Genomic DNA, 15,702 nt, shown 5'->3' with positions numbered 1-15,702 from the left:
ACGGATCACAGCTTGTGGTGATTATGTTCAGAAGTAAAGGAATTTATTTAAACCTGACTCCTTAGGAGAGAGCACGATTCTTACCTGAACATTTGTTCAGAACTCATGAGCTGCCTCTGGGAGTTCATAACGGGAACCTTGTGACCATGCTTTGTTGTATAGCTCGGCCCATCCCCACCCCCGCGGGCCCTGAGCCAATCAAGACACTGCTTCCTAGCTGTTAACAACATGAGAGCAACGCGAGGGTTGGCAAGGTCAGGCAAACCCAGCGCTCCTTAGGAGACTTGGGAGCTGTGACTGTAATCCCCTGTGCTCCTAACATTGCAGGTAGGAGCAAATTCAAGTGTGCATGTTGGGCTGGTCACAGCAAGGCAGCCGTCCAACCTGACATGCGCACTTCACTCCAACTTGAAGGCCCAGCTGTCATCTGAACCTGTGTCAATTAAGCCAGCCCCACCCCCACCCAAGTCCACCCTGACTCCTGCAGAAAGGTAAACTCGCCTGTGCAGAAATACATTGCACTGTGGCTGCCAGGAAAAAACATTATAGAATCAAAACATTAAATATGGGGATGAAGGCCAGAAAACAAACAAAGGGGCAACGCCCCCACACCCCAATAAAGAAACCACCCTGATAGGCTGAACCAAAAGGAGATGGGTACTATAAATAAGCTAATGTCTCAGGGAGCTTGACCCAAACAGGTTTAAGAGCACTAGGAATCTTTTGGCTATGCCAGACTGAATATAAATGGTGAGTGTTGGGGATTTCACTGTGGGAAAGATAAAAAAGAAAATGTCACTTCCAATAGGAATTTAATGTAAAAACAAAGGACCCCCTGCTACTAAAAGAAGTTCCTAGGGCAGGGAAAATACAATTCTGAAAAATAACATTCCTAGGCAACAATTGGTCAAATGAGTGATGAGACCTATTCCAACATACTTATGATATTATAGACTCAGTGGGGCAGATTTATGAGCCCCTTGCGCCACTTTTGCGTCACTTTTAACATGGGAAAAGTGACGCAAAAGTGGTGCAAGGGGCTCATAAATCTGCCCCAGTGTACATAGAATTCATATTAAAAGCTGAATTTTATTGATATACTTTCATATAGTGATATTATAAAAGAATTATAAAAGAATTGTTTGGCAAACATATAGAACTGAACGACAACAATACAACATATTTTCTACAAAAGAACGAAACAGATGTATACAGTAAACACACATGTATAAGGTATAGATATAAAGCAAAACCAAAGGGGATGACGGACGGAGTGTTGAACATTGCAAGCACTCACCCCCAGTCAACTGTTCTGGGTTTAATCCATCATCATTCTTTAGCTCACTCTGCCACCCCAGTTCAGCCATGGCCATATGCAAATCAGTCTGACCCTGTGCCTCATGGGAACAGTGCAGCCCGAACTGCCAAGCCATGTCTTTCCTGGACCGGAAACAAGCATCCTGTGACCGGTTTCTGGTAAATCAGCCGTCATCAGCCAGGCTAGCTTGAATCCAGTGGCAAAGTGAGCAAGGGACCCACGTCTGGGCATACCCTGCCAACTTAGGGCAAACAAAGCAAAACCAAAGGGGATGATGGACGGAGTGTTGAACATTGCAAGCACTCACCCCCAGTCAACTGATCTGGGTTTAATCCATCATCATTCTTTAGCTCACTCCGCCACCCCAGTTCAGACATGGCCATATGCAAATCAGTCTGACCCTGTGCCTCATGGGAACAGTGCAGCCCGAACTGCCAAGCCATGTCTTCCCTGGACTGGAAACCAGCATCCTGGTACTGGTTTCTGGCTAATCAGCCGTCATCAGCCAGGCTAGCTTGAATCCAGCGGCAAAGTGAGCAAGGGACCCACGTCTGGGCATACCCTGCCAACTTAGGGCGAACAAAGCAAAACCAAAGGGGTTGATGGACGGAGTGTTTAACATTGCAAGCACTCACCCCCAGTCAACTGATCTGGGTTTAATCCATCATCATTCTTTAGCTCACTCCGCCACCCCAGGATGCTTGTTTCCAGTCCAGGGAGGACCTGGCTTGGCAGTTCGGGCTGGACTGTTCCCATGAGGCACAGGGTCAAGACTGATTTGCGTATGGCTGGGTTCAAACTGGAATGGCATGGTGAGCAAAAAAACAATGGATTTAGGCCCATATCTCGGTACTGGGGTGAATGTATGACATTGTTCTGCATTCTATCCATCAACTGTTGTTTTTGCTTAAGGTATAGAAATAGACAGTGGTTATAAATAAATTTATAACCAAGAACTAAACAAACACATGTAAAAATTTATCACAATTTACAAAGCAGTGGCTAATTGATAAATGTTCTTATGTTCTTTTCTACGCCTGTTTTGGCGTGCTGAACGCCTTCTTCAGGAATGCCACAATGATTCCGTGAGTGGGTGATAAGAACCCAAATGGTGTAAATACCAAAGTTGCAACGGATTAAATATATACATTTTCCACAAATCTTTCACGGTTCTTGATCCCAAGATGCCGGACCTAAACTTCTCAAAGTTTCGATAAACAAATATTTATTTTTAGTCTTGTTTCATAAACGACACGATGTATATATGGCACTTGAGCCCAAGTCGCCAAGAGAGAGACTCCCAGAATTGGAAAGGACCTTGTGTTCTTTAAGATCATATGCTGAGGTTACGGATGATAGGTGTGCACAGCTTCTCAAACGATGGCTGACAAATATTTCAGATAAACAGATTACCGTCACTATATTTTCCCAGTGGAGCGGTCCTATGTTGCCATAAGACTGTATGGAGCGTTGAAAATACCGGCAGTCTTCTTCTCAGTTCCGGACCTCATATTGTGATACATTTTTACATGTGTTTGTTTAGTGTTTACATTTATCTATAACCACTGTCTATTTCTGTACCTTATACATGTGTGTTTACTGTATACATCTGTGTCATTCTATTGTGGAAAATATGTTGCATTGTTGTCATTCAGTTCTATATGTTTGACAAACAATTCTTTTATAATATAATTATATGAGAGTTTATCAATAAAATGAAGTTTTTATAGTTTTTAATATGAATTCTATGTACACTGAGTCTATAATATCATACATATGTTGGAATAGGTCTCGTCACTCACTTGACTAATTGTTGCCTAGGGCTGTTATTTTTCAGGCTTCCAATAGGAATTCACATAAGAACCAAGTAAAAAAGCTGCAGTGGTCTCTCCCCTGTATTTTTAATCTCTGTTTGGCTTCACTCTCCTCTCCTTTCCCCCTTAGGTTCTCAGGGTTTCATAAAGTTCTGTAGTTTCTTCGAGAGTTGAAACAGATGACGAGGAGCAAGTTTTAAGGGGATGTGTTCTGTACACAAACAGAGTAGAAAAGAAGCCAAACATGTGTCCAGTGACTGCTGGGAAGGGCAGGACCGAACACTCAGCACTGCACGTTCAATGTAGCGTTTCATTTCCGAATGATTTATCTAGGGTCGGATTGGTAACGCGGGCACTCGGGGAATATCCGAAGGATCGGTAGCCGAGTTCCGCCTATGGGCTGCTTTTTTGGGCAGCCTGGGGGCTGTCTGTGCTGTTAGGATGCCGCCAGCGGCCAAGTGGGTGCCTGAGCGGCCATTCTAGAGGCAGATGGGTGGAGGTATCACTCCCTTTCTCTCGCTGTGCCGGCCCATTAATGTATGCTGATTGTGCGGGTCAGGGGGCCTGAGCAGAAGAGGTCTCACTTGCATTCATGCGTGGCTCAAAAGTGTGAACTAATCTGTGCATTTTTTTAATCGAATTGAAGTTAATAAAACATGCCCCCACTCCCTTTCTTTTCATAAAACTTCGCTGAAGCAGTGTTTTGCGGAAAGGCAATACGCAACTGTGGCCCACTTTTTTTTGGTGTGGCCGGGTTGATTTTTGATCCCAATCCAACCCTGGATTTGTCTAATAACAGAAAATACTTCAGGTTCTGAAGTTCGTCCTAACCCCAGATGAGAACCTCTATAGTGGAATTACCATCATCATAGTGTGTTGTTGATGAAGGAAATTCCAGCAGACGATTCCCCTCTGTATTTGCCACTGCCTCCAGAAATTAATCGGAGGATCTTCATTTCCAAACAACACCAAAATCTAAAATGCAGATATGGTGTCGGTTGCTTTCAGTGCCACTAGGGGGCAGTGTTGACCCACCTTACTTGTCTCATGGAGTTATGCATGTTCTGTTTTTAAATCAGTGTTTCCCCTAGAACAATGACCCGGTACGTGATTGACAAGGCCTATTTACCAAGTAGGTAAGCTAAATAGATAAGCTGACACATTTGAGTGAACAGCTCTTTCCAGTCTCAGGTATGAGAAGTAACAGACAGTTTGTTAAGGAGTTAAGTACCCGATGTTCTAAGTTACGGTTATCCATGTAAGTAGTGATTGGCATCTTTTTTGTGTGCAGTTTTGTATTGCGCGAAACCGACCAGAAGGTAACGGCGCGCTTTACATGAGCATCAGTTACATTACATAATGAGATTCATATGTTAATAGGCAGGGGGCGCCTTAATAAATGCTTGCACCCCTACCTGTAGGAGAGACCTTCCATGTGTGTGTGTGTGTGCGTGTGCGTGTGTGTGAGTGTGTGTGCGCGTGCGTGTGTGTGTGTGTGTGTGTGTATATATATATATCCGAGTCTGGGTGGAATCCCTGCACCAAATAAATGTGCATTATAAGTTATTGGCGCTAGAATGTGGAATAACATGCGGACATAGGAGTACGGGGTATTTTTCCTAGTGCCACATCCAATTACGCGTCCCCTTACCGCTGCCGTTTAATAGCTGTTCGTTGCTGGCTGGGGCGCGCGCGGAGGCACAGCACGCCAGGGGGGATATTATTCTGGGGAGCGCTGCTCGCTCCTTCCGTTTTGCAGGAGGCGCGAGGCGCCCCTGCCCGAAACCCCACGCATGGGTTTCACCAGGTGCAGTTTTGCAGGAGGAGGCGCGAGGCGCCTGAAGTGTCCTTCGCCGCGGGGTAGCGGTGCAGTCTACCCGCGTCGGAGGTGTTGCGCGAGCGCTGACGCATGACGTCAGGCGCTCGGTATAAATAAAGGGGCGTGGCCCGCGAACGGCAGTCGGGACCACGCTGGGACTGCAATGAGTGTCCGAGTAGTTTATTAACCACCGCAGCGCGTTACCAATGAGCGCACATGGCCAAGAGACCATCACACTGGCGACGAGGGACAGAAACGACCCCATGCAGAGGTGCTGACAGGCCATTTCCACATGAAGATGAGCTGTGCCCTTGGCCCTGGATCCCTGCTGTCTTGCCTGGCCTGAGCTACCCTGCTGTGTGCCCCAAGCAGGTCGAAGGACGCCCAGAGCAGCCTTGCTACCCCGGGGAGTGCCTGCAAATGGGAGTTTGCCCCACACCCGGCCGGCAGAGCCTGTGGAGGAGTGTACCCAGCACCTTGGAGAGCGGAGGTCCCTATGGTGAGGCCTGACACGGACAGGCCACAGGAGAAGCCCTGACTGTGTCTTCCCTGTCCTCTATAATGGGGAAGCGGAAAGGTTCATGCAGACTCTCAACAAAGTAATACGCATTGCGCACGCCGATGGATTGCCACTCGAGAGAGCCATCTACAGCTTCCTGAGAGAATATCGGCTGACGCCTCATCTCACGACAGAGGCAGCTCCAGGACCGGCGAGCATGGGCCGAGTAGTGAGGGACACCATTCCGCATCACCCAAGCTGGATCCCGCCTCAGATTGATGCCGGAAAGGTCCTAGCCAACAGGACCAACTCCAGTGACCAGGCCAGTGCTGACCGGCGAGCCCGGACGTCGGCCATTCAAGTGATGGACAGAGTCTATATCAAGGACAGGTATCCCGGGAGCAAATTCCAGCTCCCATTTGAACACAGACCCTGGACAGTTGTCCGCCGAACTGGCACCATGATAACCGCAAGAAGAGGAACAGAGGAGGTCACACAGAACGTATCTTTCTTCAAAAAGGTGTACACCGGGACTCCGGACCCGCAATTGTCAGAACACCAGGGCGCCCGGCCAAGTCAGCCGCCAGCGGAGGAAGGCCCAGAAGGGGACCAAGGGTCCACCCCCACCGAAGACGATGATCGATCCGACCAGAGTGCGCCCTCGCTGCCAGGAACACCAGGCGGAGGGTCGCCAAGTTCTCCGGTGAGGTCCCCTGGGAGCGTAGCCTCACAAGGAATGGCCCCAACAATACCGTCAGTGCGGGGACAGCAGTCCGGATACGGCCTGAGAAGAAATCCGGCACCATCCTCCCAGCTGGCCGATTTCCTGGTGTGACGGACCTGGGACTGGAATTCTAGTGACTGGTAACAGATCTATATGGTCAATGTTTGTTTGTTGTTTTGATAAAGGTTAGAAGGAATGTAGTGTCCTCCGACGCGGGGTAGCGGTGCAGTCTACCCGCGTCGGAGGTGTTGCGCGAGCGCTGACGCATGACGTCAGGCGCTCGGTATAAATAAAGGGGCGTGGCCTGCGAACGGCAGTCGGGACCACGCTGGGACTGCAACGAGTGTCCGAGTAGTTTATTAACCACCGCAGCGCGTTACCCATTGAGTGCACATGGCCTAGAGGCCATCACAGCGCCCTAGGAGGGGCGGCGCCCCTGCCCGAAGCCCCACGCATGGGTTTTACCAGGTCCAGTTTTGCAGGAGCCGGCGCGAGGCGCCCTTGGAGGGGCGGCGCCCCTGCCCGAAGCCCCAAGCATGGGTTTTACCAGGTGCAATTTTGCAGGAGGAGGCGTGAGGCGCCCTAGGAGGGGCGGCGCCCCTGCCCGAAGCCCCACACATGGGTTTCACCAGGTGCAGTTTTGCAGGAGGAGGCGCGAGGCACCAGGGACCAAATAGGGGCTGCGGCGCCGGTCAACTTGGGATGAAGCTTTTAGTGTTGCCTGCCATCTTTCTAAGAAAAATTATACCAGTCACATACATGTTCATGTGTTGAGGTTTTTCTCGTAGAGTCAGGAAGCAGCACTTGAATAAGATGTTATCTACAGTCCTGCATACTCTTTTTAACATGCCACTTCTGCCTACATTTTCTTTAATAATCATATATAAATAGTTCAGATAAATCTCAAATAGTTCTGAAGCGATTTGTTTACATGAATGTTTGAAAGGGAAAACATATAGGCTTTTGTTGACCTCCCTCCTCCATTTTAGAGTCATCTTGATCTACAAATACAGGTCATATTGGCCAATTACTAGCCAGGTGATAGCCCAACTGACAAGTAACTACTCTCTGGAGAGTGCATAAATCTCATTGCTCACGTCTCAACTGTTTAAATCACTATTCTCGAATCTCTATGTCTCACCAAAGTCCTATTGGGAAAAACCCTGCACTGAAAATGTTCCTATGTATAATGGGATGGCGTGAACCCATTGTTTACCTGTAACTACTGTTCATTAATGATTGTATTTTTTCTCTGTTCATATGCTTAAAGCCAGGGCAACTATTTCACAATAAAAGCAAATACAAAAATGCCCTAGTTTCCTTACAAATGCTCCTGCTGACCCTGTCTCCATTTTCCTACCTCACTTGCCCCCTCCCCAGCCTCCCAATGTTGTAGTCACCGGTATAGACTCACCCATCAGAAAGTCCAGGATGGTCATATCAATAAGGTCCAGGAGGCGGGTGCCGCTATTGTACGGGGGCGTCTTCTTCACAAGCTCACAATATTTGGGGTCCTCCTCCCACCTTCGAGAAAGTCAAGAATGAAGAATGAGAAGTCACAAGGGCACAGGCCGCTTTCCTTCCTTCCATCCCACACAGTCTGTATCCATCCCTTTGTTATAGTCTACCCAGCGATTACCCATTTCTTTTTTTTTGTTTTCAAAATTCTTTATTGTTTTTAAAACAAAGACATCCCCAACCCACCCCCCACCCCTTCTCAGACAAAATATTTCATTGTGGTATATATACATATATAGATTCGGTACAAAATTCGATGTCATTTACAGTTTTGTCCATTGGGTTAAAGGATCCCATATTTCTAATCCTTTTAGTCTTTTATTTTTGCCCTTTCTTCTATATATAGCTAATTCCAGACTATGTGTCGCTAACATTCGATATCGCCATTGTTGAAACACTGGTGGTGTTGGATCTAGCCATGCCGAGGCAATACATAATCTTAGAATTGACATTGAGATAAATATTAACCCTTTTGTTTCATTTGGTCGATTGTTATCATCAATGCCCAGCAAGATTTCCCCCACAGAGATTTCAATTTTAGTATAAAAGATTTCTGATAAAAAGTCAGAAATATCTTTGATCAACCCCTGTAAGGTGTTACAAGTGGCAAATATATGTATAATATCTGCTTTGTAGAGATTGCATCTAGGGCATCTTGTTCCCATTCCGGTCCACCATTTTGATATTCTACTAGGTGTGTAATATAACAAAAAGAATGTTTTATAGTACTGTGCTTGTAGTCTGGTGGACATTAATAGTATTTGAGAAAGTTCAAATGATTTAATCACTGTGGTGGCCGGCATATCTAAGGTTTCTTGCCATTTTAGATAATATTTATCCATATCATCCGGACATAGGCCCAGGAGGTGATTGTATATTTCTCCTATTTTAGTCCACTTTCCTTGATTCACAAATTCTATACATTGGATCTTTTCAAATTTCGATCTGCCACCTCCTTTTCTTGAAATAAAGTCCCTGATTTGAAGATATTTGAAAAAGTCTCTATAGCTCATCATATATTCTTTTCTAATTTCTTCGAAGGATTTTATTCCTGTAGATGTAAAAAAACAACCCAGGTGCGTAATCCCTGCTTCTATCCACCTTTTCATATATATGTCTCTAAATAGCTCCGGTAGGTTATTGTTATCTAATAATAGTGTATAGTAGGAAAGCCTTCCGATCCCTAATATTTTACGAATATTACTCCATGCTTTATGTATTCCTAGGAGGGTTTTAAATCGTACTTTTTTATAGTAACTGTCGTATAGGTGTAACCAGAGATACCCTCTCGTTTTTTCCCCTAATATTAGTTCTTGTGGTGTTGGGATTCCGTTGATTGGTCTATTTCCTTGGGTAATGGATAGTAGCTCTCTACAGTATGTCATTATAGTTGACCAATAGTAAAGTTGAATATTTGGCAGGGAGAGTCCCCCCCTGTCCTTTGATAGTGATAGAAATTTGGATGATCTACGGGATCTCTTGTATCCCCAGATAAATTGCGAAAATATATTTTCAATGCATTTAAACCATTGTGGTTGAAAATCAAGACAGATGGTTCTAAATAGATATAAGAATTTGGGCAAATAAATCATTTTAATCATGTTGCACCTACCTATAATAGATAGATGAAGATTATTTAATCTTCTTAAATCTTTGTCTGTTCGTTGTATTAGTGGATCAAGATTAATTTGAATAAGATTGTCTAGTTTCGCTGTAATATTAACCCCTAGGTATATGGCATTATCCACTACTCGAGTGTCATTTATTTTAAGATTATCGTTAAGCACTATCTGTGTTTTGTTTTGGTTCAGCTTATATCCCGAGATCTTGCCAAACATTTCAGCCTCCCTTTCTATAGCCTGAATAGAAGCTGTAGGGTTTGTCGTTACCACCGCTATGTCATCTGCAAAGACAAGTGTTTTAGTTTCTATATCTCGTATCTTGATTGGGTTAATTATAGTATTATTTTCAAGTCTATTGATAAATGGATCAATAAATAGTGCGAATAGTAAAGGAGAGCATGGGCACCCCTGTCTTGTTCCTCTAGTTATATTGAATTTTTCAGAGGCAGATCCATTTACCATGACTACCCCATAAGGTTTGATATACATCATTTGGATTGCCTTGATAAAGGTTGCCCCTAGTCCAGCTCTTGACATGACTGACCAGAGGTAGGTCCAGGAGACCCTATCAAATGCCTTTTCAGCGTCTAGTAGTATAAGCGCCATAGGGTCTCCCGATACCTCAGTCATGTCAAACAAGGTAATTACTCTTTGTATGTGATCCACGGTGGATCTTCCGGGTATAAACCCATGCTGTTGGAGAGACACAATCTTATTGATGATCGGAGCTAAGCGACTAGCTAGTAGTTTTGAGTATATTTTGGAGTCGCCATTGATCAAGGTGATAGGGCGATACGATCCGAGTTCTTGGGCCTCCTTATTTTTTTTCAAAAAGACGACAATTTTTGCATTGGACCATGACTCGGGGGGCCGTTCACCTTGAAAGACGTGAATAAATAGATCAGTTAGCGATTACCCATTTCCATTCCACTATTATTCTCGACCCACACATTTTGCCCTATCCTGCCCCTTTCCTCAAACTCCGTCTCCTCCACACTCTTCTCCTTCACTCCTCATGCCAGCCTGACTCTCCTGTTGGCATGCCCTCTACCTGAAGGCTTGGAGAAAACAGTGCACACCTAGAAATATTTGTCATATCAAAAAAGCTTAATTTTATCAACAAATAATTATTTAACATTTATTAAACTCATCAAGCTTTTTTCCTACATTTTTCGCTGTGGCCCAGTTACTGCTTTAGCTGTCTCGCCATTTGTAATCGGAAAATCATTAAAAAAAATACATACACCTATGCATTGATATATAGGATTTTTGGTTACCCGTCTTCACCCACTGGCCTGTTTAGCTGTCATTCACATGTTGCTTCTGCCCACTACAACATGGGGGCATGGGTCAGCTCACTGAACTGTGAGTAATTGCATTTTGCCTAATTGCATGTGCATGTTTGTCTTACAAAGAAGTGCACTTCTGTGTAAAGGCTGATGTGCCAGAACTTCACGTTACCATTGGTATTTCATTCTATTTTTGAGTTTTTTTCAGTTATCTTGATATGCTTAAAATATGTCATCAAATTTAAGTTTTCAAAGATAATAATACCTTTTCTTTGCACCAATGATAATATTTGACTGTGATATGCATTCCATCTAAAAATGATTTCTATATTTGCTCTAAGTACACCTGCCTGCTGGGAAGTACTCATACTGTTCTACTAAAATGATATCAGTAGGTTAGTATTTTTTTTAATTGAACATTTTCATTGCAAGCTATGGCAGTCACGTTTAGGCAGCAGCGTATTTTCTTTTTTCTTTTTCTGCCGTTTGCTAGCTATACAAAATAAAAAATATAGCTATTGAACTCACTTGCCAGAGCCAGACCTATTGGCTTTGCGAATGCTTATTAAAAGTGGAAGCATGCAGTAGTGTCCTAAAGCCATAAAGTCACTCAAGAAGCAAGAAACCAATATAAAAGACGTCTGCCTTGTTAGAGAGTTTCCCTCTGCATGCCCTCATAGGGACATTGTCAATCTATGCAGATCCCCGTGCTCTTGGCAGGCGGTTTCGCTATACCTGTAACTCACCCCAGTATAACATGGGCTGACTCACAAAATGATCCATTGTGGCAATGTGTAAAGTGGAAACAACACCATGAAGAACTTCCTCCTTAAGGGCTTCGAGTGCCTCCACACCTCAATAACAACCATCAGGCCTACATTTCTCATAGATGATAAAGGAACTGCCTGCGCTCATTGGTCATACCAGTGCCCTCTCAACCATAGATGTGCTCTATTGGAAAATGATGACTTCTGCCTTGAAAGGACTTCAAGAAACTTCACTGACTTAAGTATGACAGTCATCCTCCCTAATCCCAGCATGCTGACCATAACTACCAATATCTCAGTGCACCTACTACTGAGAGAACAGTCTCAACTCACTTTGTAGCTTCCACTTGATGCATGATTTCCCTAATAGCTAATCAAGGGGAGCCATTTGCAGGAAACCGGGCTGACACATTTACTTTTTAATAGTCAAAACATCACCATTTAACGTCCGTTGCAGAGAGGAGATGATGTGTGCCAGGCACCCTCCAGGCCTTTAGAACATTCTCTTCAGTATTTGGCCCAAAATTGTGCCATAGCCAATCTCAATCCTAGGTGCGAAAGGAGGAGTGTTATGCTTGGGGCTAGCTATCCCACCATGTAAAAAATCCAAGCTACAGAAATTTGAGCCAAAATACCAAAAGAAATCCCGGCCTTGGGCAAAGAGGAATCTCCATCACTGAGAGCTATACAGCCGTGCAGTGAAAGCCAAAGATCCCTGGAACCCACAAAGCCGATCCACCTGCTTTCGACCAAGACCATTGCCATTGGGACATGGAATGTGAGGACCATGTACGAGACAGGCAAGACAGCCAGAGTGGCAACGATGATGAAAAAATACAACCTTGCTCTTCTTTGCATCAGCGAGACCAGATGGACACAGTACGTACAGAAAAGACTGGCTCCAGGAGGAAAGCTGCTATATTCTGGACACAAGGAAGAGACCACCCCACACACTCAGGGAGCAGCACTGATGCTAATGCCAACAGATCTCTGATTGGATGGAAGCTCATTGTCCCAGAATCATCACAGGGATCTTCTGCACAAGGAAAAAGAGGATCAACATGAATATCAAGTGCTATACACCTACAAACGACAGCAAAGAAGAAAATAAAGAACAGTTTTACAACAGACTCCAGTCCCTCCTGGAGAAATGGCTTGAGAGAAACATCACCATACTGATGGGGGACCTCAATACCAAGATTGGATTCAACAACACTTGGCACAAAGAAGTCATGGGCAACCATGACCATAGCGACATGAACGAGAATGGTGAAAGGCTCGTAGATCTCAGTGTCCTGAACAGTATGGTGATAGACAGCAGTGTATTCCCACACAAAAGGATACACAAGGCAAAGTGGGTGTCCCCAGACCATTTAACAGAATATCACGTCGACCAAGTCTGCATTGCTAAGAAGTTCTGGAGGTCCCTGCAAGATGTGAGAGTGATGAGAGGAGCTGATGTGCCATCAGACCAACACCATGTCGTGGCTAGGCTGAAAAAGCTGAAGAAAACATGGATGGAACTGGCAAACCACATCCAACGATATAACACCGCTATCCTCAAATATGCAGAAAAATGAGTGAATATTCAGTTATACTCAGTAACAAGTTTCAAGTCCTACAAGAACTAGATAACGACAGAGACCTACCAGAAAGACAGTGGGAGAAGATCAAAGAAACAGTGCCATCAACCTGTCAGCAGGTACTGGGTCCCAAGAAACACCAGCATAAAGAATGGATATCTATCAAGACTCTGCAAAATCAAAGAGAGAAAGGAAAAGAAAGCTCCAATCAAAACCAGCCGAACAAAAGCAGAAAAGGCAAAACCTCAAGGCGAATACACCAAAACCAACAATGAAGCAAAGAGAAGCTTAAAAGCAGACAAGCAAAATTCATCAATGTCTTGTGACAAAAGGTCAGGAAGCAGCAAGCCATGGAAACTTGAATGAACTCCACGACATAACAAGAAAACTCTCTGGCAGATACAGCAAGCCAGAATGGTCTGTTAAAGACAAAGCTGTGATGACAATCATGGGTAAAGATGGCCAACAATAAAGATGGGTGGAGCACTTTGAAGAACTAGTGAACCAGCCTGTGCCGCAGTCTCCACCAGACATATAGCCTGCTGACAAGAACTTGCCAATCGACTGAAGCAGACCAACCAAGGAAGAAATACGACAAGCCGTTAAACATCTGAGAAGTGGGAAGGCAGCAGGGCCTGACAATATTCCTGCAGAAGCACTGAAGGCAGACATTGAAACATAAGTAGACATACTCTACCTCATATTTGGAAGGATCTGTGAAGAGAAAAGGGTGCCATCAGATTGGAAGGAGGAATATATCATCAAGATATCCAAGAAAGGTGACCTTAGTAACTGCATGAACCATAGAGGGATAACTCTTCTATCATCTCCAGGCAAAGTGATCAACAAAGTCATCCTGAATAGAATGAAGGAAAAAGTTAATGCTCAGTTGCTAGACCAGCAAGCTGGATTTTTGCAAAGATAGATCCTGCACAGACCAGACTGCAACACTGAGCATCATCATTGAGCAGTCGATGGAATGAAATTCTACTTATGCCAACTTCATCAACTATGAGTAGGCATTCAACAGCATGGACAGAGAGATCCTTTGGAAACTCCTCCACCACTACAGTGTGCCAGATAAACGCATATGAATGATCAGGAACTCTTACGAGGGAATGACCAAAAAGATAGTCCATGGAGGGCAAGTCACCGAAGCCTTCCAAGTAAGAAATGGAGTCCCCAGGGATGTTTGCCCTTTCTTTTTCTCTTTCCTACTGGCCATAGATTGGATCATGAAGACACCCACAGCAAAGAGAAGTAAAGGGATTCAGTGGCCACCTTGGATACAGCTCGACAACCTGGACTTTGCAGATGACCTGACCCTACTCTGCCATACCCACCTGTAGATGCAAGAGAAGACCGAAAGGTGGCAGCCATATCAGCACAACTTGACCTCAAAATCCACATGGGAAAACCAAGATCCTGAAGGCTAACATGGTCATTACAACTGCATTCAGCGAGGTGGAGGCCTTCACCTACCTGGACAAGGAGGGCAGCACAGGCACCAACGTCAAGGCATGAATCGGCAAACCATGGGCTGCCTTCAGTTAGCTAAGAAAATCTTGCGTTCCAAGGGACTATTGCTGCAAACCAAGATCAGGCTTTTTAACACCAACATAAAATCGGTCCTTCTGTATGAGCAGAAACTTGGAAGACAACCGTGACCACCAACAACAAAATCCAGACCTTCCTCAACACCTGTCTGAGGAAACGCCCCTCAAAATCCACTAGCCAAACACCATCAGCAACGACCTATGGCAGCAGACTTTCCAACTCCTTGCTCATGAAGAAATCCTAAAAAGAGGCTCGGGCTGGATAGGTCACACCTTCCGCAAGCCCATATCAAACACCACCAGCCAACCCTGACCTGGAACCTTCAAGGGAAATGGAAAAGAGGAAGGCTAAAAAACACCTGGCGCTGAGGCCTAAAGGCTAACTGCAAGGAGATGAGCCACACCTGGAGCCAGATTGAAAGAAAAGCCCAAGATACAGATGGCTGGGAAGTCCTGTTTGATGCCCTATACTCCAGGAGGGGTAGTAGGCATAAGTAAGTATTTGATATTAGGTAATCCTATGTTGACCCAGAAGGTCTGTATCCTTGACAATCTCAGGAGATTCCCACAGGATACATTTGCACTCAATGCATTTCGATGGAGATCATTTGCATAGTAAGTGGTTATCCTGAAGGCGAGGTATAGTTCCAGTTCTCCCCAAATAACCTAGGTTAGAACAACTGATTCTGGTTGCACTTTCCCCTTCCTCCGCCATTTAACAGCACTCATCGCTACTGACCAGCAGATGCCAGAAAATCAGTTCTGGAGAGGTTTCCTGCAAAGGTTTGTGCATGTGGGTTGAGGACAACCAGACTTGTAAAGTGCTGGTCATTTTTTATGTTTGCAAGCCTGTTTGTCAACTCTGTGAGTTACTGATAGATGGCCACTTATACAACCACGCATGCACATTTGTTGGCATGTAAATTTGTTGACACAGCCCTGTAAGAACCTGGCTCCTTTAAGCATTTGCAGGGAAATTTGAACATTGGCTAAGCTTGGATGCGTTCCAGCTGGCTGCAGTGAAATGTGGGAAAGAACTAAAGGATATCTTTTTCAGCTGTAAAGAGCTTATCTTTTCAAAACGCAGCTTAGTGTTTGTTGGGGGGTGGTGGGGAGCATTGTTAATTACAAATGAAACACAAAGGCTTAAATAAGCACACATATATGTTTCTAATGCTGTATATTTTTGCTTT

The 15,702-nt window shown here is 44.8% G+C and overlaps 1 protein-coding gene across 1 annotated transcript in view; it reads right to left on the bottom strand.

Annotated features, from left to right (window-relative positions):
- The window catches only part of LOC146833459 (extracellular serine/threonine protein kinase FAM20C-like), a 64,450-nt gene that overhangs the window by 33,888 nt on the left and 14,860 nt on the right, over positions 1–15,702 (bottom strand). The window contains exon 7 of the mRNA XM_085601281.1: positions 7,589–7,698. Coding sequence (XP_085457407.1) covers positions 7,589–7,698 — 110 coding nt within the window. The remainder of the gene's footprint in view (positions 1–7,588; positions 7,699–15,702) is intronic.

The sequence above is a fragment of the Triturus cristatus genome, chromosome 4_2 (genome assembly GCF_964204655.1).
Source record: "Triturus cristatus chromosome 4_2, aTriCri1.1, whole genome shotgun sequence".
Lineage (NCBI taxonomy): Eukaryota > Metazoa > Chordata > Amphibia > Caudata > Salamandridae > Triturus > Triturus cristatus.
Note: the sequence above shows the minus strand (reverse complement) of the source record. Positions and strands in the feature narration are given on the sequence as shown.